This window comes from Apodemus sylvaticus, chromosome 4, assembly GCF_947179515.1.
Source record: "Apodemus sylvaticus chromosome 4, mApoSyl1.1, whole genome shotgun sequence".
Lineage (NCBI taxonomy): Eukaryota > Metazoa > Chordata > Mammalia > Rodentia > Muridae > Apodemus > Apodemus sylvaticus.
Genome location: NC_067475.1, coordinates 88701788 through 88728735, shown reverse-complemented (window position 1 = coordinate 88728735; position 26948 = coordinate 88701788). Strand labels below are relative to the sequence as shown.

The 26948-nt window shown below is 41.1% G+C and overlaps 1 protein-coding gene across 8 annotated transcripts in view; it reads right to left on the bottom strand.

Moving 5' to 3' along the window:
- Rapgef2 (Rap guanine nucleotide exchange factor 2) overlaps positions 1-26948 on the bottom strand; it is a 227044-nt gene that overhangs the window by 47108 nt on the left and 152988 nt on the right. For all 8 annotated transcript variants that reach the window (XM_052180330.1, XM_052180331.1, XM_052180333.1 and 5 more), the window contains one exon: positions 4280-4411. In XM_052180330.1, coding sequence (XP_052036290.1) covers positions 4280-4411 — 132 coding nt within the window. The remainder of the gene's footprint in view (positions 1-4279; positions 4412-26948) is intronic.

Sequence of the window (26948 nt, the reverse complement as noted above, 5' to 3'; positions counted from 1 at the left end):
CAGACAGAGACTGTGTGTGAGAGAGAAAGAACAGTCACAACAAAAAATCTTTTCCACAGTTACAGCTCTTCCAGCTATCAGAAGCATAAGAGTTTATTTTAGGGCTGGTGAGATAGCTCAGCAGATTAAGACATTTGTCACCAAGCTTGATGACCTGAGTTGCATCCCAGAGGAGAGAATCATCTGAAAGTTGTCCTGTGAATTCCACATGTTCATGTGTACGTGAATGTATCCAATAAATACACAAATGTGCTTTAAACACACAACAAAACATGTTAATTTAAAAACAATTTAATGGCTTGATCTTAATTAATGCCTTTATTTTGTCATATTCAATACAGATTTTAATAAGAAAATTTTGCTGTGAACCAATATTCCTAGGAAGAACAGCTTCCACTGAACCTTTTGCAAAGCTGATGAGAACTTCAATGATAGGTTTATGGGACATATGGGGAGGGGGGGATCTGGGAAAGGGAAAATCATTTGGAATGTAAACAAAGAATATAGAAAATAAAAATATTAAAAAAAAAAAGAAATGTTGGAATGTTGCAAAGTCCAGAGCCAAACGGTCTAGGCCTTATGCTCTGGCTCCCTAGCAGCCAGTATCTGTTACCGCCTCTGTCTGTGACCTGGTATCTTTCCACCTGTTAGACAAATCCTTTGAGTGCAGGGATAGACCACTAGCTTCCAACAACTAAAAAGCTAAGGATGCACCTTAGGCCTTGCTAGTTACAGTTACTACAGCTGTGAAGAAAAACCATGACCAAAAAAGCAACTAGCAGAGGAGAGGGAGAAAGGATTTATTTGGCTTATACTTCCATATCATAGTTCATCACTGAGGGGAAGTCAGGACATGAACTCAAGCAGGACAGGAATCTGGAGGCAGGAACTGACACAGAGGCCATGGAGGAGTGCTATTTATTGGTTTGCACAGCCTCCTTTCTTACAGAATCCAGGACCACAAGCCCAGGGGTGTACCAACCCAAAATGGGCAGGGATCCCCCTACAGTCACTAATTAAGACAATGCCCTACAGGCTTGCCTGCCTAGAAACCCATCTGATAACATATTTTCTCAATTGAGATTCCCTCCTCTCAGATGACATTAGCTTGTGCCAAGCTGACATAAAACTATCCAGGAAAGGGGCTATAGATAGTAAGATTTCCCCGCTTTTCTGGTACCTCACTACCTCATGTTTCCAGCAATGTGTTTTAAAACAGTCTTGATTTCTTTATTCTGTTACTATACAACCTTATGAGATTAATATGATATTGGAACATGGATCTGAGGTAACCTGAATCGTTTCTGGCTCTAACACGATGCCCTATTCCCTTTTATGTGAGAGCTGATTTTGTGTTATCAGTTAAGTACTCAGCTTGGAGCCCCAACAATGATGTTTTCACAAGAGGGAATCACCCTAGTCGGAGCCAGCGACCCATACAACAACACTGGTCCTTTGCGTCCAAGATGTACAGTGTTACCCACGCAGGTGAATTTGGAGTGGTTCTTTCTGGGTGTCCGGCTTTCCTAGGTTTGGCTGAGGGTCCATCTGTTCATACTGATTGCTTATGATTCTATTGGGTTAGGACTGCTTTTGCAGCCTCTGGTTTAAGGTATCCATCTGAGTGTGTTTACTCATTTTCAAACATTTGATGGGAGTGTTTCTATCTTCCTTCTGTGACTGTCATAAGACACTCTGACCAAAAGCAGCTTGGAGAGTAAAAGGGTTTTGGCTTACGCTTCCAGTTCATGGTCCACCACTGGAGGAAGTCGGAACATGACCAAGCAGATGGCCCTGGAGGAAGGCTGCACAGAGCTCCTAGCTCCTAGCTCCATGGTATAGCTCATAGCTAGTTACCTAGCTGTTTTATACAGTGGAGAGCCATCAGCTGAGGAATGGTGATGAACCCTCCTGCATCCATTAGGAACCACGACAATCCTTCACAGACATGCACGGACTTCTCTGATAGAGACAGTTCTCAACTAACACTCAATTATAGGCTGTGCCAACTTGAACTTAATTCTAACTAGGACAGAGAAGAGAGAAGCATTTGGAGAAAAACAGATTTTTCTTTTGGTACTACACCTGATTTTATGTTTGGGAAGTGTGCTAATTCAAACTGCAAATACTAGACAATGGAAAAATCTAAAAGTAACTTGGGTTTCTATTTCCTGGGGGAACATTTACTATGTGCAATGCATTTTACTATGTTAATCCTGGGGGGGGGGATAATAATTAAAATTGGGCACCCCAGTTTAACTGGAATTTAAAAACATCTAAAAAGCACAAATAAAACCGGTAATTTATAAAATGTAACAGGAGCATAAAAACTACATCTAAGTTAAAAGGAGATGGCTCAGCAGTTAAGATGGCTGCTCTTCTATAGAACCTGGGTTTAGTTCCTGGTACCTATAAAACAAGCAAGTTTTTAATCTCAGTCCCTGGGTATCTGGCTCCCTCTTCTGTCCATTACAGGTACTGCATGCACATGGTGCACAGGCATTCAAGTGACACACCCATGCACACAATTTTTAAAACAAAACAAAACAGATCAAAGAACAATTTTTAGATGTTATACGTGAACTAGCGATAAGTTCTGAGGACAGCCTGTGTGTTACCTCTTCTTCTCTGAGCCTGCCTCTGCTCTTTATCTCCCAACAGAGCAAAAATCACTTAAAAAGGAAAGATTATTATGGCCTGATTTAAAATAAAGTCAGAGAGAAAAGAGATTCCTTACTACAGTCAAATTTGTAAAGAGTACTTTCCCTCGGCAAGCCCATACCCACATTTGGGCATATCTTTTTTCTTCTTAAGAGTCTTTCTTCCTCTTAACCCTTGTGCTCAAGCACAGGGAAATATAATTTAGTGTCAGTGTAAATTAAGACATTGAGAAAGTCATTTTCATAAGTAAAGATACTCTATTGCTAGTCACTCTTAACAATAGCAGAAGACACTGCCTTATATCTACATGACAAACACCAACTTTTGATCTTTGGCACTACAGAACCTTGCTAAATCACAAGGAGCTTAAAATGCCAACTGTCTACTTTTCTTTTCTTCTGGGTATACCTGAATTCCGTGTAACTCTATTATGTGAGTCTCTGATAATTGTTTGCATATGTATTTTGGAAGGTATGAGGTTTCCAAAGAAGAGCTATGTAATAAAACTTGTGGTCACTTCAATTTTTCTCATTACTTTTTCTTGCATTCTAAAAATAATTATTTTAATCTATTTTTTGGCATGTGTCATTAAAATGCTTGTGTGTATATTTGTAAATTTAAGTGTTTGGGTGATACATTAAAAAGGTCTGAAAATGCTTTACAAACATGAATATTCTCAATTTCTTAGAAGCTATTGAAAAAAAAACAACTTTGAGTCCATAAAATGTTTCTTAATTAAAATGTTACTTATTTAGACTTGTAAGATAAATGTTTCCTTTAGCTATAAAATTTAATATCATATAGACAGACTTTGGTAGGGATTGCCTTCCAAAACAGATTCCAAAAAAAAAAAAAAAAAAAAAAAAACCTCTAAAATTTTATTCATCCACATAATAGTCAATGGATAATTCAAGAAACAATGAACCCCCCTTCCCCTGTAATATTCTTAGAAGCCTGACATGATAGCACACGCCTTTAAACCCAACATTCAGGAGGCAGAGGCAGGCCAACATGGTCTACAGAGTGAGTTTCAGGTCAGTCAGGGCTACACAGAGAAATTATGTTTTAAACATTACAACAACAAAACAAACAAAACAAAAGCTCTATGATCTTTGATCTTTTTCACAATCTACCTTTCTGGTCAACTATGTATGCCTGTATACTGTCTGCAGTGCTCAGGTTTTAGACCTTTTACACAGCAACAACCAGGTAATCTGAATCTTGTATTTCCAGGCCATAGTCACTCATATTTGGCTCTAAAATAAACTACTTTTGAAGAAAAAGGGTTTTGTCTGTTACCATGACCAAAAAATGGTAATTTTGCAGCTTTTTAGTTGAGTCAGACTATACCAACTGTCCACAGTGGAATGAGCAAAACATTTAGAGTACCAAGAACCAACTCCATCATAACCACTCTCATATTCTGCCAACTGGTAACGGCGCAGCGGCAGAGCTGCTTCCAAAAACACACCCAGCATGGCGAAGCCTGAGAGACATAACAGTGCCTCACACACATAACATGCATGCATAATGTGTGCACATACATCTACGTTACAGGTCTTGTCTCTGAGAATGTCTGAATCCCATGAAGTGGATGAGAAGGAAAAGCCCTTCATACCTGGTAAATGTCAGAAAGGCTGCTGCTTCCAGAGTCACTGGTAATGCTACATCCTGAGTGGCTGGAGGAGACGTGGGTCACCTGTGGGTGCAGGCTGTCAGTGAGGTGCAGTTTTGTGAAGTCTGCAGGGAGCTGTGGAGGTAGCAGAAAAAAGGAGGCTTATAATTTGTATCAAGAACTTCAAGAAGACATATTTTAGAACTAAGTAAGATACTACACCCTGCCACAAGCATTGAGCTAAAGATGTTAGAAAAGATCCTTCTATTTACAAATTCAAAAACTTTCCAGTATTGTCCTATTAACCCAAATCAGAAAATGTTAAAGTTTAAGAACATATGATGAATCTCAATAGTATTAAATTGCATGTCTACATAGGGGGGTTAAATGATCCAGACACACCAATGTGCATTTAATATGGTAAGCTGCAATTTTTCAAATAACAAGTAAATGAACAAATCACTCTAGTCCTAATCGTTAGCAATCTCCAACCAATACAACTTTGTAGCAACAATTTAAAGATTTATTATTATATGTAAGTACACAGTAGCTGTCTTCAGATACACCATGTAGCAACAATTTAAATAGCTAAAAAAAAAAAAACAGACTTCTGGTTCATTCATGTTCAATTCATGTTTAAAAGCTTTTTTTTTTTTTTCCTTAAAGCAAGCATCTTGGAAACACTGAATCATATTTCCATGATACTGAGTTATATGAAAAGAGATAAAATACCTTCTAATAATTTGGATTTAGTTGTTTACAAACAACATTCACTTATATGCACATGCGCCCACAAGCACACACACACACACACACTTCTCTTTACTTGTTCTTGTTTACATAGAAACCACCTCTTGAACAGATATCACCCACTGTCTCAGTCAGGGTTTCTATTCCTGCACAAACATCATGACCAAGAAGCAAGTTAGGTTTATTGAGCTTACACTTCCATGTTGCAGTTCATCACTAAAGGAAGTCAGGACTGGAACTCAAGCAGGTCAGGAAGCAGGAGCTGATGCAGAGGCCATGGAGGGATGTTTCTTACTGGCTTGCTTGAGTTCCAGTCCTGACTTACTTTGGTGATGAACAGCAATGTGGAAGTGTAAGCTCAATAAACCCTTTCCTCCCCAACTTGCTTCTTGGTCATGATGTTGTGCAGGAATAGAAACCCTGACTAAGACAAATTGGTACCAGCGTAGTGGGGTATTCCTGTGACAACCTGACCATGTTTTGGGGAGGACTTTGGAACTTTGGGCTAGATGATCCATTCGGTGTTAAGAGCTCTGTGGAATGTTCTGTAGGAGCTTGGAAGATAATGTTGAGAACAATGCAGAAGATGGAGGCCTGGCTTGTGAAATTTCAGAGGGAAGGTTAAAGACTCTTACAGTGGCCATGTTTTGATTGTGAAGATTCTGTGGTTTTGGTTAGCTGGGGCTGAAGAATCAGCTGTGATTAACAAGATACCAGAACCACTAAAGCAAACCTTTGTGTTACTGGGACTATTGATGCTGGTTAGCTGGAGCTAAGAAATTAGCAGTGATTAAGAAAAGACCAGCATCACTGAGGTGAAATCTTCTGGGAAGTGTTTTCTGAGAGCACAGAGAGTGTGTTCAGCCACAGTTGTATTTTGTGCTGTGGCTGGACTTGGTACTTTGTAAGAGTCACCCAGATGGTACTGGTTTTGAAGGCATGAAGGGGTCATGAAGAGCAGCTGAGGCTCTTGGCACAGTGAGGGGCCACAGAAGGCCATTGGTGCAGCCTCAGTTGCAATTGATGGCCCAGAACTTGAAGGGGTCATGCATAGGAGCAGAGGCTTGTCACCCTGATGAGAGCCTATGAGAGGCTATTGGTGAAGCCTAATTACAGTGGAAGACAGCAGCATTTTGGAGATGCCAGTACCATGAGATGACCACCAAGAACAGCAGCAGCAGTGGCATACAGGCAGCTGGAGCCTAGAAGACAAGCTGTGTGCTACAAAGGACAGAGCTGGAGAAGTGACCCAAGACCTTGGAGGAACCCGGAAGATCTTGAGTTGGATCCCAGACATTGAACCATTGGAGTTTGAGTTTTGCTTTTGGTTGTGACTGTGCCCTGATATGTTTCCCTTTTGAAGGAAGAAAGTATTTTAGTGGAGCCCACAGTTGAGAGAATGAATTTTTAAAAGACTTTGAATTTTAAAGATACTGGATATGAAGTGATTGAACTTTTAATGTGTAAAGACTGTGGGACTTTTAAAGTAATTTAGATCTTGGGGATGAATAAGAAAGTAAGGGTTGAGGTTTAATAGTGATGTGTTTATGTGTCAAGTTGACAAGGGGTCAATTGTACTGGCTGGTTTCGTGTGTCAACTTGACACAGGCTGGAGTTATCACAGAGAAAGGAGTTTCAGTAGGGGAAGTGCCTTCATGAGATCCAACTGTGAGGCATTTTCTCAATTAGTGATCAAGGGGGAGGGCCCCTTGTGGGTGGTACCATCCCTGGGCTGGTAGTCTTGGGTTCTATAAGAGAGCAGGCTGACCAAGCCAGGGGAAGCAAGCCAGTAAGTAACATCCCTCCATGGCCTCTGCATCAGCTCCTGCTTCCTGACCTGCTTGAGTTCCAGTCCTGACTTCCTTTAGTGATGAACTGCAACATGGAAGTGTAAGCTCAATAAACCCTTTCCTCCCCAACTTGCTTCTTGGTCATGATGTTGTGCAGGAATAGAAACCCTAACTAAGACACCCACCAAACATCCCTCGAGTGTTTCTAACACACCTCCTGTGTAAGAGAAAAAGCACTACTATTCAACAGCTGTTTACTGGCCACTTGTCTCATCATGTGTTAGTCAACTAGTGAGATGAGGAAAGTCCTGCCAGGTCTGCACTCTTACCAGTTATTTCTCTCCCTCTCTTCCCCTCCCCACTTCCTCTCTGAGACAGAGTCTCACGGTGAAGACCAGACTGGCCTGGAACTTGCAAACATCCACCGGCCTCTACCTTATGAGCACCAAGATGAAAAGTTGTGTGACCAGGATGGCTAATTCTTTTGAACTGATTTAAAAACGAAAGCACATTTGTGTACATTATGCCAATAGTATTGATTAGTAATTCATTAGAAAACATATCAAGATGGCTAATTCTTTTGAATTAATAAAAAGACATTAGATTTATGTATATTATACCAATAGGATTGACTAGTAATGCATTAGAAAACATACTCTAGCTAGTATCATAAGACACTAATAATATTCTCTCTTTGCTGCTGTGTTCTGATCCTATTTAACCAGTTAAACCTAGTAAGGGCTTGTTTTAGAAACATTCCTGTCCCTCCTTGGACTCTTATCCCCTCTCCAAAAATGTCATGCTACCATAGTTTAGAATAAGCTTTCCAAGAGAGACGCTTGGGCTTTACTCAATAAGAAAAATGGATTTACATTCCACATTCATTCAGACTTGCCTTGATACCAAAAATCTCTATCTTACATATATATAACAGTGCTTACAAGTCTGTTTGGAAGTATTTTTTTTTAATTTGAAACACAAAGTAAATAAGACTTAAAAATGAGTTTAGTATATGGCATATAATTAGATACCCCAAAAACCCAACCCCCAAACAAAAACCTCCTATGTTCATAGAAATCAGATAAGTAGTGAATAAAATCATCACAAACATTAACTATCTCACCAAGTGTGCTCACTGAAGAAGTTGTGAAATATATACAACTTAGGAAAATAACAGTTTCTCTACAGACACTAGACAAGTGTGTAAACACCTCTACAGTCAGAGTCAAGCCAGCATCTACAAAATAAATAACTAAAACCTAATGGTTGTCACTTATAGACATGACTCAGACTGACATGTACCACAGGAAAATGTAAAGATTAACAACATTAAATAAAGTTACAGCTACCTAGAGGATTTTTCCTCACTAATTGATTATATAAGGTTCACAGGATTCCTCTCCCTGGACATTCTCCCTGTCTGTCACTATGCAGAGAAGTCTGGAAGCGGTCAGAGCTCGGATCCTTCAGAGGAGAGATCTGCCAGCCTCTGTAGGCTACTGTGGGCTCACCTCTGCCGGCCCATCCTCTCCGTATCACAGCTAAACGGCTCCCTATGCACAACAGTCGGGGGACTGAGAGAGAAGCAGGCTTGCTCTCAATTCAGTTCCATTTAACAAGTATTTAGTGCTCCCCTACACGTAGAGAGCCTCAGCTAGGAGCCGGAACTGCGAGGGTAAGACATCTCCATTCCAGACTGCGACCTCCGCTAACCGAGAATCATGGAGACAAGTGTTAATGAACAGTGGGAAAAGACATTCAACTTATTTTTTTAAATGTATTCTTTTTTAAGTGCTGGAGATTAAGCTCAGGTCTATACAGGCAAGATCTCCCCTCTACTACTAATCTACGGCCCCAGTCCACACACTAGTTTTAAGCCCTTCCCCACTATCTGTGTCCCATGGAAGAGAGCACAAAACAAAAATGTACTAAACAGAATAAATGGTAATTAGATATTTCCTTACATTACAAGTAGAAATATAGATGCTCTGTTTAGGAAACAAAATTATCTCTTTTTTTTTTTTTTGCCATAAATGAGATTTAAATCTAAATTTTCTCAACAATTTTAAATCTTGCTGAGTTTAAGTTTGGATCAAGGTCCTAGAAAGACAAATGTTACAAAAGGTATCCCTGTGAGGTAGTGGGATGTGTATTGGTGTGGCCCTACCATCCCTGGTGGAAAAGCAGCCAGAGGCTGCTGGGATAAGAGTCAACAAAACAAAGAACTGTGGGTGTTGGGAGTACTGAGGCTGACAGGCACAAGGCTGGGCTCCAACCAGGCTTCCAGAACAGAAGACCCTGGAGCCCCCAGGAGAGTCACTGGGGGTCTAAACCGACATTTTCTAAAACGGAACACTCTCACACTGAGACTCAGGGCTTTGCTCTGCTCCTGGCTTGACGCAGTGCTGGCTTGTACGGTTTGTGCATTGTGTAATAGAATTCCATATTAAAGTGGTATCAGGAATGGCCTCACGACTTCAGCTCTAAGTCTGAAGTTCTGACAGGGTAAATTTAACTATTTGTTTATATATACATACATGGCTCTGTCTGTACTACAGCACACTGTGGAGGCCAGTGGGAAATTTCTGTCAGTTGGTTCTCTTCTCCCACCAAGTGGTCCCCAGGGTTTGAACTTTAGCCATCGGATTGGAATCACACACAAAGTAGAAATCTGGGTGCGGTTCGGTGGTAGAGTAACAGTCTGGCTTATATTCAGCCCCAGTACCACCAAAACCAAAATAAAATCAAAACCCATTCCCACTAGACATGTGCACAAGTTTCTTTGACCTGTTTCTACTAAAAATCAGCCTATAATGTTATCTATTTTTATTTTTTAGATAACATCTTGAAGAATACCAGGAAGAGCAAACATTATTTCACATCATAATAATAATTTCTAAGTATTCCACAAATGCTGAACCCAGGCGCCAGTTATAATCCTGTCTCTGAATGCCTCATTGTCAATATTCCACAAAGGAAACAAACGATTTTGTGCAATATAAGAGATCCTTTCTTTTTAGGGCGGGGTGGGTGTAGGTAGTGGCACTAGGGACTGAATCCAGAAATTCAGACGTGCTAGGAGAGTGCTTGGCCACGCATTTCCAAACCCACAATGTGAATGTTTCTTGCTTACATACATACATAACGTAAGGAAGTGGGCATGTATCATGAGATAGTAAACAGGTGGACATTGTAATGAATCCTTCAAAATACTAAGTTTGTAAGATCTAAGAACACTCTTAGCTTCCTACTGAGTATAAAAGGCCTAAGCCTAACATTAGACCTATATATAGATTACCCTCTCTGCTGCCAACCTCTCAAGTCTAGAGACTCTGGACAAGTTAGTTAACGTGTGTGCCTGTGCTTTCTATGAAGTGAACAGATGTAATGAAATCGTCGTGCTTCTTCCTCGATGACTTGCTCATCCTTGCCTGACTCCTGATAGCATCATAGGTGCTGTCACATCTCACACTATAGGTCTAGCATACTGTCTAGCTCCCGAAGATCTAGATAAAAGACTCTATAAATCACATTTGTGCTTCACTGCTTAGCAAATCCTGCAAAGTAATGAACACCCCTTGAACGATATGTTTATCATCCAGTGACCACTTCTTTAAATAAGTGCTCAGATTTTCATTGCTCAGAATTCTTACAAAATGATGAACATCTTAGTTAGTCTGTGCTTTGGGTGTATAGTCCTGTTATGGCTGACTGTAAATGCCTATACCCATATCTACTCAGACACATTCTAATGACAGAGATGCTGCCTCCCAGACAGAGTGAATGGAAAGGCCACTGGGGAGGCTGAAGGGGCCCTGTGCTCTGTCCTATCAGTTCATCATCATCCTATGCTATGGTGCTTTAGCAACTGGGACAGAGACACTTCATATAAGCACATGGCTTATGTTCAAGAGTATTCCATGTGGCTTTCTGCCTAAGCATGAACCTTTACATGCCAAACTAGCTGTTGAAATGTGGGATAGGTTGGGTGTTCCTGATCTGAATAACTGAAATTGGGGACTCCTAGCTCTACAGGTAGAAAATGCCACATCTGACCTCATGTGATGTCTTAGTCAAAATTCAGGTGTGTTAAAGAGTTGTATAAAATCACTTTTGAGGCGCCCATGAAATGAATGAATTGCAGATTTGACTTTGGATCAGGATATCTTATTATGCATCTGGAAACATTCCAATCCTACCCCACCACACCTACAAAACCCCAAATCAAAATTACTACTGGCCCCAAGCATTCAGGGTACAGGACACGCAATACGAGTACAGGAGCTTTCTCCCAAAGCAAAAAGGTCATCCTCGTACTTTTCTCAAGTTTAGAATTCTAAAACTTAATAAATTTCTGGGCAAATATCCCCCACAGCATATTTTAGGACAACTGTAGTCCAGGCTGTATTTGAATTCACTAGGCAATGAAGGAGACCTTCAACTGCTGATCCTCATGGCCCTACCTCTTGACTTCTGGAATTATGAACCCTGAGGATGGATCGTAGTGCTTTATGTATGCTACGTAAGAGCTCTACCAACACCCCCACTCCACTGGCTAACTCTTCTAAACTCTAATTCCTACATTTGTAAGACAGGAATAAAACTGAACACAGAAAGGGTGTCCAGTATCTCTGAAGCAAACAGATTAGTAAGCTGATAGAAGCAGCCCCAGTCATAAATACTGAACCAAATACTTGGGAATCTATTGGATGCTGAAAAGAAGCATTGGGTTAAAGAACACGTAGATGAAGTATAGTTCAGAGGAGTGCTTCAGCAGAGTGACAGAGTGTATGATTCAACTTCTGTGCCATATCGTCTCAACTGCCAAATCCACCCAGGAGCTAAGGCTGCACTAGAGTTTACAGACACTACGTGCCAGGCCCTTTTCTAAGTTATGACATACAGATATATTATTTTGCTTAACTCTTACAACCATCTTAGTGAGTCAATAATATAGAAGAAACTAAGACACACCAAAGTTAGAGGTTCTCACATCTCACAACAAGTCCATCCAAACGTCACACATGCATGGCCCTCAGGGACTCTGATGCCACAGGGCCAGCCTGAGCTATGGAACAGGCTCTAAATCTTTGAGACCGGTGTTCTCTATACAGGATGTGGAGCTGTGTATCGTCAGTGGTTCCCACTTTTACTCCACTTTTATTAAATATTATTTGCAATAGTAATTGTTTACTGGTATCTTTTAAAACTAATCTTTAAAATGTTTATGGAGATAAGCAGCCACTGCACTTTTAAGGTCACACACCCTAACTGTGAAAGGTCTTCAAGTTTCTTATGCTGGCCGATGGTGTCATTCAACCCTATAAGTTGGGGGGGGGGGCACTTTTGATTTATGTTCCTTATTGGAAAAGTATATTTTGTTAAAGGTTTGTTTTTTTTTAAGGTAAAAAATTAACTACATAAATAAAAACAAAATAATGATAATGATAATAGTAATCTATGAGATAGATAAAAGAAACTCTGTGGTAGCTAATTCTAATGGAAGCAAAACCTTGCCCTTTACACATATGTAACTAAAAACTGGGGGACCGGGAGCTACTACACTGCTAATACTGACTTTCACCTGCTTATAAGCACTCATGCAAACAAAAATTCCTCTGAGAAATTCCAAAATATTTCTGGGTCATGTAGTCTAAGAATCTCTGATGGCAAGTGTGACAACTAGAAAGTCACTCTCTCAAGAAACTCAGACAGTAAAGCACCTGTGCCCGAATCTGCTTCCGCCCCTTCCCTCTGCCCTTCTCCTCCTCATACTTAAATCTATATGAAGCTGTTTTCTTAATAAACTCCAAATTTGCTTCATAAAAGGAAAAAAGAAGTATGGACTTAAAACAAAAGCCATCTGTGGGCTGGGGCACAGATTAGCAGTTAAAAGAGCTTTCCATGAAGGTCTGACCGGGTCCATCCCCCAGCACACATGAAAAGCTCAATGCAGCGGCACACACCTGTAATCCCAGATTCCTGTGGGGAGTGAGACAGGAGGCAGAGACAAGAGAATCCGGGAGGCTTACCAGCAAGCGGTACAGTGGCATGAACCAGAGAGACCCTGCCTCAAGCAAGGAGGATGCAGAGCGCTCTGAAAGGCTGCTCTCCCCTCCCTACCCTCACTGTGGCATGTGTGCACCCCCCCCACCCCCACCCCCCACCCCCGCTCATACACACAGGCATGCTACATAAGTAAAAATGGAAGATTTTTTAACCACATGGTTGGCATGCCACCTAGTTAAACCATAAGCTAGCTCTCTGTTTGTTGCCTCTAAATGTTAGTGCCAATCACTGTCATTACTGTGGATACACACACTGGCAAGTGGGCACTGCATTGTCTGATTTAATATTTATGAGGAGCTCGGGTGCCGCCCCCTCACTGCTGCAGACAAGGAAGCTCAAACCACCCTGTGTCGTGTTCAACGTCCCCAGGTAAGAGGCTCCACGTGTCTAAGATTATGTATAAAGGCCAGGTACTGAACGAAACACAAAACATGCAACTCTGCGGCTGGCGAAGGTAGCCCAGTAACATCCTGCAAGGACCAAACTTCATCGGTCTCTTGCTTTCTGGCACGCCCATGATGGCTGCTATGGAAGCAGTAATCCCTGAAGAGGGAGAGCTGAGGGTAATACCAGCAGGCCGTTCCAGAACCAACTACACAGCAAGCTTCATGAGCCTCAGAGGAATGGTGCTCAGTTATCTCAGATGAGAATGCACAGTGGAGTGTGGAGTGTGGGAAAGGAGAGCTTAAATTCACAGAGAAAGATTCTTAAGGGCTCTGTGGAGGATTCTAAGCTGACTTCCTTGTGAACAGAAATAAATATGGGTGTTCCTTTAATATCTCAAATCCTTTGTATAAGGTGGCATAACATTTGCATATGACTTCTGTTCATCCTCTCCTTGACTTTACAAATAACCCAGAGATGGATCATTTGTTTCTAATACAATGCAGATGTTGTGTAGGGTTGCACTGCATTGTTTCTGAAACAAAAACCTCAAAATATTCCTATATTCCACGTAGGTATAATTTTGCACTTCAATATATATATATATATATATATATATATATATATATATATATATATATATATATATATATATATATATATATATATATATTTTCGAGACATGGTTTCTCTGTGTAGTCCTGGCTGTCCTAGAACTCACTCTGTAGTCCAGCCTGCTTCAAGTGCTGTGATTAAAGGCACGCGCCATCACCACCCAGCTGCACTTCAAATACTTTTGACCTATGGTTGACAGGGAAAGTGAGCCAACTGCAGTTAGTTTAAGGAGAAAGCTTCACACAGTATGAAAAGCCTACCTAGTAAGTCATTTTGAACTTCTTAATACTCTCTTACACATGCATGCAGACGTACTTACATCTACATGGCTAGATTAGCTAGGTAGTCACTAATATCCTCTTCCCACAGACACCTGGATTGCGTTTCCCATCTTCTCGTACAGTTACACAGAAGCTGTGTTATGTGTTGAAGTCTTTAGTGGTATGAATAATCAGAAGTGATTATACTACTTCGATACTTTACTGATGACAATTTCCCCAAAGACCCTGTGTTATCTGTTCCCTTCCCTCAGAAAGCCGCATGCTTTAAAGGAGGTCAGTAACTCAATTGGTTCTTAAGGCAGGAAATGCCTATCCATCAAGAACACTGGATTTTACACAAAAGCTAAGAGACTTCTATTGTATTCAAACTTCCATATTTTGTTTGGTTTGGTAAAACCATATTTATGAACTTATAAAAACCATCCTTATTTTCATGAACTACACAATGAAAATTTTAAAATCTTTAACCTCGTTATGGAAAAAGCTCTGATTAACATTCAGACCAAGCACTCCATAGGATCATGTTCAGTCGGGATTAAACCAACACTAAAGTCCATTTGCTCATTCACTTTATTATGTGGTCAAATATTGACTCAATGCCGGGTTAGCTAGCTACAGCAAAAAAGAAAAGCAGACTCTACACTTTCATGAATCTAGCTAGAACATGGAGACAAACACTTAAAGGAGAAACCTGCCCCAACGTGGTAAGGACAGGCTTCAGCAGTGGTAAAAAGGGACTTCACAGCCATGGTGACGAGCTTCACATGTAATACCAATGAAGCGTTTTTGTTTTATAAATTGCAATTATTTTCTAATGGAGAAGTTCTAATCACACCACCTTCGTCAAACACATACATGCAAGTGTGCAAACACAAACTATGTATGTAACGTCGGTTTTCACGTATTTACACACAGCAGTCGCTACAAAGTATACTTGGTACAAAGCTAAGTCTAGCAACATCATTAAGCTGAAGAAATGTAATAACTTGTTTATGAAAAAATTCTTGTGCTAGTCATTGAACTTAAAACTGTCATTTTATCTGGGCATAGCACATGCGTTCAATCCCAGGACTCAGAAGGCAAGGACGCCATGAGACGATTCATCTGTGAAGCTGTGTCTGGCATAACATACGGCTGACATGTTACTTCAGTAGTTTTATGAACTGAAAATTCCTCACATCCCTCCTCTTTACAAGTTCTATGCTTGTTCCCACACATGCTTGCCTTAAGCTTTTTTTTTTGGTTTTTTCGAGACAGGGTTTCTTTGTGTAGCCCTGGCTGTCCTGGAACTCACTCTGTAGACCAGGCTGGCCTCAAACTCAGAAATTTGCCCACCTCTGCCTCCCAAGTGCTGGGATTACAGGCGTGCACCACCCAGAGCCTGCCTTAATCTTTTTTTTTTTTTTTGTCTTACAAATAGCCTATTTATTGAAATGAGGACCAGAAAACTTCACATAGCTATGAGTGTTTTTTTACACATAGGAGGGTAATGCATTTTCATGACCATGAGGAAGGAAAACTGCTGTCTAAGAAATTCAGAGGAATGGATACAGAAAATGTGGTACATTTACACAATGGAGTACTACTCAGCCATTAAAAACAATGAATTCATGAAATTCCTAAGCAAATGGCTGGAACTAGAAAACATCATCCTGAGTGAGGTAACCCAATCACAAAAGAAAACACACAGTAATCACTTGCTGATAAGTAGATATTAGCCCAAAAGCTCAGAATACCCAAGATAAAACTCACAGACCACCAGAAGGTGGTGGTGCACACCTGTAATCCTAGCACTTGGGAGGCAGAGGCAGGCGGATTTCTGAGTTCGAGGCCAGCCTGGTCTACAGAGTGAGTTCCAGGACAGCCAGGGCTACACAGAGAAACCCTGTCTCCAAACAAAACAAAACAAAACAAAACAAAACAAAACACCAAAAACAAAAACAAACAAACAAACAAAAAACAAAAAACAAAAAACCTCACAGACCACATGAAGCTCAGGAAGGAGGAAGACCAAAGTGTGGGTATATTGATCCTTCTTGAAAGGTGGATCAACACACCGATGGCTTACAACCAACTAATAGACTGAGCATAGGGTCCTCAATAGAGCAGCTAGAGAAAGGACCCAAAGAGCTGAAGAGATTTTCAGCCCCATAGGAGGAACAAGTACTAACCAGTATCCCCAGAGCTCCCAAGAACTAAAACATCAAACAAAGAGAATCCATGGCTCCAGCTACTTATGTAACGGAGGATGACCATGTCAGACATCAATGAGAGGAGAGGCCATTGCTGCTATGAAGGCTCGATGCCTCAGCGTAGAGGAATGCCAGGTCAGGAAAGTGTGTGTGGGGATTGTTGGTAAATGGGGAGGGGAGATGGGATAGGGGGTTTTTGGAGGGGTGACAAGGAAAGGGAATACCATTTGAAACGCAAATAAAGGGAATAGCTAAAAAATAAACAACAACAACAAAAAGTTCAGAACCTAACCCTGAGAATCCTCAGTGGGCTTGCCTTAATCTTAAGAGACAGCTTATAATCTCTTTTCACAACCATGTAAGTTGCCAACTAGAAAATACTATATATTACTATTATTAATCTAACACCTCAGATTTTTCTTTTACTTTATAGTGAATAAAAATGTTTATTATAGGATTTCTTTCAAAAGATGCTAAACCATTTCATTTCACATGTGTTTTCTGGGGGCTTGGGGTATCACCGCTGGCACACTAGAAAATTCTGCAGTTTGGCTGTCTTGAGGGCCCTAAGAACTGGCTGGACATTGATGTATATTACACAGTGTCTGTGGCCAGTAGAACTGCATGCTTAAAAACTGCAAGAAGCATAGTAAATTTCCTTTGTCCTTCATCGTTCCTTTCTCCTTTCTCTGGACACATGTGAAATGAACAGTCACACATGCTACATCATATTCCCCTAAGACTATCTCTTCTGCCAGTGCCCCACCGTACCTCATGACCTTCTGTTATCATTTGCACAGATTTACTTACATAATCAATAGAGCAATTATCTCAGGTACATTCCTTGTAAAGTAAAACCATTTTAATGTTTTACTGCACTGCTTAGCTGGGTCCCCTTTCTTTCAATTCTGCTACTCTCTGAACTTTTATGCCCCTGTATATATGTGTATTAGTTTGTTATCCTAGATGTACATCAAAGAAACAGAATAGCGTTCATCAGGGTACAGACTCTTACAATGAACTAAATGTAATCTGCGGTATCATTAGTATACATGTATGTGCATGTGTGCGCACAAAGACACACACACATACACATGCATGAGCAAAAGCACTAAAAACCTTGAAACATCTTTAAGTATAAACCACTGACTTCTCTAACATGGGAGTCACATGATCACAAGTGTGCACACTCTGCTGGGGTGGCAGATGGCTCTCTTCTACTCCCTTCTGAGGCCACGGCCCAGCTTCTACCCTTATTTGCCTATCTCAGGGATGTATATCCCTTCCTATCTTTTCTTCATGCTGTCAGAGCAAACCTTGAAGACGTGCTAGACCCACAGTCATGTATCTCCCATATCTTCTACTGGCTTCCTCTTAGAACAAGTGCACACTCCTAACAGCCTCATCTTACTGCTTTCTTCTGATCATTGTCCTCATCTTTGCCCATCAGGCTCTGCACTGGGTGCATATAGAGTTAGTTTAGATAATTTCAACCACTACTATGCTCAGGGCCTCTCCCTGGTGTCCACATTCCCCGCTTCTGGATGTGTGCACGCTATCTCCTTGTTCATTCTCCCACCACTTCAAGTCACAAGTTCCTGGGAGATGTTCCTGTGACTTCGAGACTACTGCCTGTCACAGAACTTTCATACCCTGTACAGCAGCTGCTGATGTAATGGCACTTCTCTTGCTGGATGTGTCTCTAGTGAACACATCTACCATTAGCCTCGTGCTTTCCAAGAAAATATCAGCCCTAGCATGAAGCCAAAGAAACTGCATTTGGGAGAAGCTGAACGTGGCGGCCTGACCCCACTGTTCTCTTCCCGGGCTCTGCTGCCGCCTGCCCACCAGCAATCATATGTGGCGCCATTAGATTACAATGGAATGATTTTTACAGCACCAGAGCAGTGCGATCCTCTTCCTTTAAGAAATGAAGCACTACAGTTAAGCAATAAATTTACATTCCCAGCAAGGACAACAGAGTTAAGAATGAGAGTTCTAGAACTTACAATTTTTCAACTTCCTGACTTTCAGATTGCAACAGAGAAGCCTGGCAGATGGGATCAGCTCAACTAAGAACTTCAACGCTCAGTCTCTCACTTAGCAAATCACTTAACAATTCTCCGAGCATTTATTTACTGCCATCCAGCCATGAGCCCACCGTGGAGCCAGTGACGCCAGTGATCAGGACTGGTGGGATCCCCTGCTGCCTAAGCTGGAGCTTGAGGGTGGCTAGGGAAGGGAAGAGAGAACAATAAACGGAGTAAGCTGAGGTGAATCGCCACAGTGAGGGCTGGGGTTGGGGTGGTGAGCAGTGAGATGGAAGGTGAGAACTGGCATGAACACGGAGGACTCAGTCAAACCAAGAGCTTCAGGAAAAGCGAAGGGGGGAGGGGAGGGAGGGAAAGCCAGGAAGACAAGAACTGTGATGGCCCACAGTTTGTAGTCTGGAAGCTGGAATGGTACCCAGGCTAGAATGTATGCAGTGGGGACTAACGCCATTAAAGCACAGAGAGATGGCACTCTTTGAACAAGTGACTAGTAATATTCTGTTACCATTTATAATACCACCCTAAAAAGGGCTGGGGTAGGAGTGAGAAGCAAGACCGACTGAAGGGCCTGGTACCATGCAGACTTCAACACGCAAGCCTCACAACAAACCAGACAACACTCTGCAGGGGCCTGGGTAGTCCACTGTTCAACTCTGCCACAAAACAAAACTGTTTATTTAAAGCACCATAGAGGGTTCAAATATGCATCAAGGATTGCCACTAAATCTTAAAACTTAGTACTGTTATATTAACAGATAACTAAGTTTCTAGAGCACAAGTAGGTGGTCCAGTAAGAATTCTAAATTATTATAAAGCGTTATTTTATCAAATACAGACACTTGCTTTGATCAGTACGTAACATCTTCAGAGTCTGCACTTGGAGCCCACAGACTAATGTGAAGCTGTAGAAGATCTGATCAGTTCCAGGTTAGCTGGAAATCACTTTCATGCTTGGTACGTCATCTTCCTCACCAGTGTGCACCAGACAAGAGACCTACCTTCTGCATCCAATCATGGAATTGTAAGAATACAGAGAGGGCTAGCAATGAAGAAACCCAGCGACATGGAACACAAGGCCAGAGCAAGCTGCGTGAACTCACAGGGCCGGGCTCGCTCAGAGTCATCGCAATCTCTTCATTTCAGTTGGTGAAATAACCGGTTATGTGGAAGGAAATCACTTATGTATAGTATTGTTAACACTAGAGTTCAGGCTATTCTTTTATGTAATAAAAAATTAATTTAAATAGCAGTCAAAATTTCTACATTGTCAATAATATCACCTTTTAAACAATGTTTCTTTTAAAAATATTGAAGGGGCAGTAACTCACAATTCATTGTTAATGATGTTAATTGTGTATGTAAATATTAGTTTAAGATTAAGTCTAATCTTAATTTTATTATATATGCACATTCACATGGTTAAACACTGTGAGGAGACTTCACTGAAGAAGACAGTATATAACTTGATAAAATATGATTCCACAGTGTTCCTACTCAATCAGTCAGCCAACCAACCATCTAAGCAACCAACCAACCATCTAAGCAACCAACCAACCATCTAAGGAACCAACCAACCAACCAAGCAACCAACCAACTATCTAAGCAATCAACCAACCATCTAAGCAACCAACCAACCAACCAACCAACCATCTAAGCAACTAACCAACCAACCAACCAACCAACCAACCATCTAAGCAACCAACCAACCAAGCAACCAACCAACCATCTAAGCAACCAACCAACCATCTAAGCAACCAACCAACCATCTAAGCAACCAACCAACCAAGCAACCAACCAACCAATCAACCAACCACCAAGCAACCACCAAATTCCTGAGTTTCCTATCTCACCAACACGACTGTCATATGCTCAGACACTGAAGCTTCCAGCCAGTTTGCTGTCTGATATAATCCATACTTATATTCTCCTAAACTGAAAGTCTGAATTCTAAAACTTCATATAATCTAAAAATTCCTAAGCATTTTGTATATAGAAATGATTTGCTCCCAAGTTAAACAATGTTTATTTCCACTTTTCAGAGTACCTAGAACTCTGGAAATCCCAGCAGCCTGCAGTACTAACCTGTGTTGCCCCCAGTGTTGCACATGCACAGCAGTCAGTTGGTGATATTGCTGGCAACTTCTGCCTTTAGCCTTCATTTCTGCTTATGTTTTACCACAAAGGGGAAGGGAAAATACAATTACTATAAATATAACACAAGTATCTGTGGCTCTAAATTTATCAGTGTTTACCTATACCTCAACTTTTATATTTCTATTAATTCATCTCTCAAGGACTTCCATAAATACTTATGCCCTGGCTTTTTATACTCCAGAGCAGTGGCTCTCAAATTCCCTGATGCTGCGACCCTTTGATACAGTTCCTCATGCTGTGGTGATACTCCCTACCATAAAATTATTTCATTTCCACTCCATGACTGTAATTTTGTAGCTGTTATGAATCATAATGTAAATATGATATATAGGATTATCTGATATGTGATGCACACACCCTCAAAGTGGGTCATGGCCCACAGGCTGGGAACTGCTGTAGACATTCAAGGTAGAGAGATTAATCTAACAGTTAAGGAGCCTACTCTCAAAAGGCTAATATTCCAGGAAAGAGAATAACTATAAAAACATGACCAACAAAAACAAAAACCAAAGTAATATGTTTGGCAGAGAATTCAAGAATTTAAGTAAGAGAAAGACCTTGGGATTTACCCCCCCCCCCCCCCACACACACACAGGACAGCACCACCAGCTGCAATCTCAGAGTAAGGAGTCAATAATATAATGATATGCTGATTTCTAGGCAAAGCAAACAGCAGGTGAGCACCGAGGTGTCACCTATTCTATGAAGCAGACAAAGGACAAGGGGAGGAGAGCAGTGTGAGTAACAGTGCAACAGGCACTCACCAGCTGCTTTAGCTAAAAAGTTCTGCACCACGTCTAGCCCGCACAGCAGCTCTAAGCAGGATGCGAGCCTAGAACGCTGCTCTCACTGTGCCCGGCTCCTCTACTTTGGGTCAGTCTGCTTCTTTTCCTCACTTGTGCAGACTCAAGAGGAGTCTGTCTACCTAACCTATCGAATCCCCCTTCGAAAATGAAGGCACAGAGGTCCCCAAGTCACCTTACATTGCAGGAACAGCAAAGCTTCCCAGGACAGGCTCTGCCACTCATGAGGATACTTAGCTATTATGGTGAGGCTACACCCTGGACAACCAATTGCTCTCAAGTGAAGTCAGTGGAATCAGAACTGAGCTAACCAGCCATCAGAACGCACCTGACTAGGACTACTTAATCATGCACACCGCTTGCCCCCTACCCCAGTGCTCTTCATAAATCTACAGCTCATGTCAGCTCCTAAAGACAAACTTGAATTAACTAGACCTCCTTTTCCAATGCGCTGATTGAAATGGTTTCTGTTCTTCTCCGTGACTTATCTCTGTCACTGACAACCACTGACATAGATGGCCTCACCTCATCTGTTGGAACTCATGAGCCAGGCTTCTGCTCTGAAGCTACGGTTATAAGAAATCACATAAAAATATGATGATGATGATGATGATGATGATGATGATGATGATAATGTCAATGATCAAGATGATGATATGAGGAAGACAATATTTAGATACCATAAGGGATAGATTCTTTGGGCTAGAAAGATTGTTAAGAGCCAGAGGATCAGGTAGTTTGCTGTGAGAATGTGTCTCCTGCTGATGTCAGAAGCGGTACCCATAGTCTCACCAGCATGACTGCCTGAACATGAGTGTAACAAATATGACACAAATAGACATGCCCATGTGGACAGGAGAAAGCCCACAAGGCCTCATCTCTACTCAAAGAACTATAGCAACTAAGGAATCCTGAGAGAGGGGAAAACAGCCTTCCCCAGGGAGGAGCACACCCACAGGCTGTGGTGCTGACCAAACGGTTAGCCCTGAAATGTACAGGCAAGAAACAGTTACAGACTGAGCAGGATATATCTAGGAATATGTATGTGTGTGCGTGTATATATATATATACACGCACACACATACATATACACATGTACAACAATCAATTAATAAAAAAGGAGGCCATGAACTTGAAAGTGAACAAGAGGTAATGTATGGGAGGGTCAGGGGGAGGAAGGAAAAGGGGGAAATGATGTAATTACATTATAATTTCAAAAGTGAAAGAGAGAAAAGATTCAAGAATTAAGTAATGTTAACAGGAGATAAGAATCACAAGCTGTTCTTCCTTTTGAGCTAAAGCATTGATTAAAAGTTGTACATGTGGGACATATATATAGCCATAGAAATATAAAACTCCACTTACATTTTGTAAGTAAAGTTAAACACCTAACCTCTGCTCTTATAATCTAAACAAGCCGGGACTAAACAACAGGTATAGTGCCCCCTGCTACAGAAACATAATTAGAGTTTGTAAAGTATGAATGGGGTTGGACTGTCCCATTCACATCATTATGCCTTTACAAACAAACCTCACTCTTCAGTGTTTTCAAGGTTACCAACAGGATCAACAAGCTTCCTGAGACAGGATCCTTCCTTATGTGTCCCACTGGAGAGTAGGGTCAAGAAAAACTGATACACGCCAAACACAAAGTACCAAGTAAGCCAGATATATGCTCAACCACGAAGTCTGGTCTAGTGCTTCTACTAAGTGTGGAAAACTGGAGAGCAAAAGGGAGAAGCCACAGGGATGCCAGGCAGTCTCCAGGGAACATAGGAGTTAATTAAGGAGGGACACGCTTAATTACAAGGTGAACAATAACTATTACCATGAAAGGAGGGAGAAGGCAGTAAAGTAGGAGCTTATATATTTTAGTGAAAACAGTTCAAATCTGTGAGAACTTCTGAAATGAGTAGTCTCACACCCAGCCACACTTGAGCAGGGTAAGAAGAGTTACCATTAGAACAGACACCTCTAACTTCTCCCAAGACAGTGTCACTTATCCTGTATAATGAAACTGACAAGAAGTGACCTCTCATTACCACATACCTCTTCTCCAGGTCACCAGGGCCAGAAAGTTGCATTTACTCATTTACTTATGAGATAATGTTCAATTTCTCAATTCCTGAAGGATTCTTTGGGGCCATGAGCAAAAGGAAGCTTACGAAAGTGTCTCCCTCCAGGACGGTGCTGCAGTGGTCGAGTGGGAGCACAGTCAGTAGGCGGGGTCAGTGGAGCACTGTGCGACTGGGCCAGAAAGGCACAGGCGACATTCTGGGCTAGGTGATGTCGGGACAAGCTCAGAAGTAACAACTGATACTCTGGGGAAACCAAAAGGAGAATCCAAAACAGAGGCAGAGCGGGGTGGGGGGTTTTAAAGCATTCAGGTTAGTTTGCTGATACAGAAATTTCAAACGGAAGTTGGTCGTTAAGATATGAACAGTTTCATCATAGCACATGAGGGCTTGGCATTAACTCTTCTGTGCAGATCCTCATTTTTTTTTTTTACTGCATGTAAATTTGGGGAGGGGGTGGAGAATGAAGTCATGGCTCAAGAATCTGGCAAGCCCCTGAATTCCACTGTAAAGAAGCATCCTTAAGAAGCTGAATCTGAGTCACTTAAGATCAGGCTTCAGACAAATTCTTAAATGGTTACGTAACGACACTGATTTTTAAGAACAAGAAAGGATTTCTTTATATAAAAAATGTTCTGGCCACAGTGCTTCCTTTCTGCTCTCCATAAGACAGGACTGCTATGCTAGGTCCTTCCATGTATTAAGTTTTCAATTACATACATAAAATGTCTTTACCTTTCCTCTTAAAGAATGAAAGCTCAGTCCTTAGGCTGATGCCCATTATTAATCAAATTCCCCAAGTAATGTCTGTCCTTCATGCTAAGTAACTCATTTATTTTTCCACGATAGTGATTTATATTTGCAACGTATGGTAGAAATGATAAATTTAATAATTTAATAATTTAAATAATTTAAAATATTAGACCAATCTAAACTCCCGAGTCTTCCCACCATGCAGACAGCACATCTGAATGAACAGCAGAAGTTTTCACTTGAACCCTAACAATCTGACGGGGAGCAGGCGCAACCTTTAAATTTGTGCAAATGAATAAAGAGCATTTACTTAAAACTAGTTCATTTTTTACACATTTATTTGAACTATTTCCTAAAACTGGGTGCCGTAAAATTAGCGGGAACAATTCTGTTTATAGTAAACGAAGAACATCCTCATAGGTCCTCGTCCTTTGAGAACAAGTGTCACAAACAACACACACACAAATATGCATAAGCCAAGGGAGCTTTCTCTCAGTACTGAAACAGGATGAGAAAAATCAGACAGAAAACATCATCCTAACTTCACACAAACACTGTATCTAGAACAAGAAAGCAAATAATCATGTTCTTTCTTATACCTTCTGCATTAAATTATCTTCCCCAAACAAAAGGGTTTTTTTCTTTTTAAAGGAAAATGCAATATGGACAATTAAGTATATAACTCCCATATCCTGGCCTTTACATTTTTTTCTTCTTCTTCTTCAAAGAAAACAGCACTTATGAGTTCCATAATAACTATTTTAAATCCCTGAAAGCATATAATAATAGCAAAGCTCTGTATCGCATAACACATAATGGCACAATGGCACATTAAAATATGACCCTGTATCCCATGCTTCTGTAATCTATATTAAGTTAAGAACAAATAAAAAACATTCTACTTAGATTGTTTATCTAAGGAAGGTAAATTAGAAAGATCAGCCTTAGGAAGAAATAGAATACATACCATGATATAGTCTCTTTCGTTAGAAAAGGCAAGAAGAAGGGATTTAAATTAAGACCTGGTGTATAAAAGCTGAAAGCATAGAATTTGTATCCACATAATGAACTGATGTCTCCTCTAAAGACGTCAGATTGCTGCTCAGCTAAACCATCTAAAAATACCTCCTTGCAAACACACACGGCATGACTACAAAGACAGGTCTTACTAAGCAGCTCGACTTGCACAAAATCACTTAATAAGTGAGGAAAACGGTGAAGTACTTAGGTAAAAATTAACGCGATATTTTTTTTTGTCACATCAACTGTGATTCTTTTATGAGCTATTTTGCAACCAATTCCAACGTGCAGAAAGCAGTTAATGAAGGATCTTAAAAATGGCTGGTAGCTGATTTAAGGTGACCAACAGAGAGTCGTCTTCTATACTCACAGTGAGTCTCTCTGCCAGGCGTGGTGGCCCAGGCCTGTAATTCTGGCACTTGGGAGGATGAAGCAGAAAGACTGACTGCCACAGTTTAATGTCAGCTTGTTCACACACAAAGTTCGAGGCCAGCCAGGGATAAATAAATAGTGAGAGTCTGTCTCAAAGCCAAGAGGGAAAAAAAAAAGATAAAACAAAGACAAAAACCAAACTACTGGATCAGTGTTCACATGAAAAAAATCAAGAAACAGAAACGCTTATAGCTGGAGAAGCAAGAGGAACTCATGGATGACATCCATTCCTGTGGCACATGTGTGTAGCTAACAGCACTGAAAAACAGCTCCAAACATGTAAACAACCTGTGACTATCACACAGTTACCAGGAAGAGGTGGGGTTGCTGCCCACAGATGAAGGACTGTAGAGGACTACAGTTAAGGTAGAAAACTAGCTATGCATAAGTTTGCAAGAAAATTCTGAGAACATGAATTTCTGAAAACATAAACATTTAAAATATTTTCCCTATTTATAAGCTACCATTATAAAACACAAAGAATTCCACGTCTCCTTTAATATTTGTGGTGGTTTGAATATACTTGGCCCAGAGAGTGACACTATTATGAGGTGTGGCCTTGCTGCAGGAAGTGTATCACTGTGGGTGTGGGCTTTGCCAGTCTTTTGTTTGCCTTTGAAACAAGATGGGAATTACCTACCTATATTCCCACCCCACCCCTCACCCGTGTGTGTGTGTGTGTGTGTGTGTGTGTGTGTGTGTGTGTATGTGTGTGTGTGTGTAAATATGCATATATATATATATATACATATAAATACTATATAGTTTCAGAGTTCACAGTTTCTGAGATTCCAGCCCATGGTCACTCGGCTCCACTGCTGCTGGGCGTGTGCACAGAAACAGAGCACCATGGCAGGACACTGTGGAGAAAGCTGCAAGGCAGCCTAGACAGACGCTGGAGGAGGTGTCTGGGGATAACACTTTCAAGGGTGTGCTCCCAGTGACCCACTTCCTCTAATCCAGCCCCACCTCCTAACTGTCCACTTAGCCAGGATCTATTCATCGAGGGATTATTCATCCAGTGGTAGAGTAAGAACCCCAACTCCAACCACCTAACAAGGGCTACCAGCTGGAGACAAAGACTTCCAAGAACGAGCCTTCTGGGAGACACTTCATCTCCAATCATAACAGAAGGCCACATCCTTTTTATGGCAGCTCAGATGACACTTAAAGTAGGGAACAGTCGTGAGCACAGATGTACAGACAAAGCCAGCACTTGATACAGCCCTTGAAAGAGGTGTTCTAATGCTGCCTAATACAAAGCCTCCCTGCCCACCAACAATGCACGCCTTTCAGGGCATCA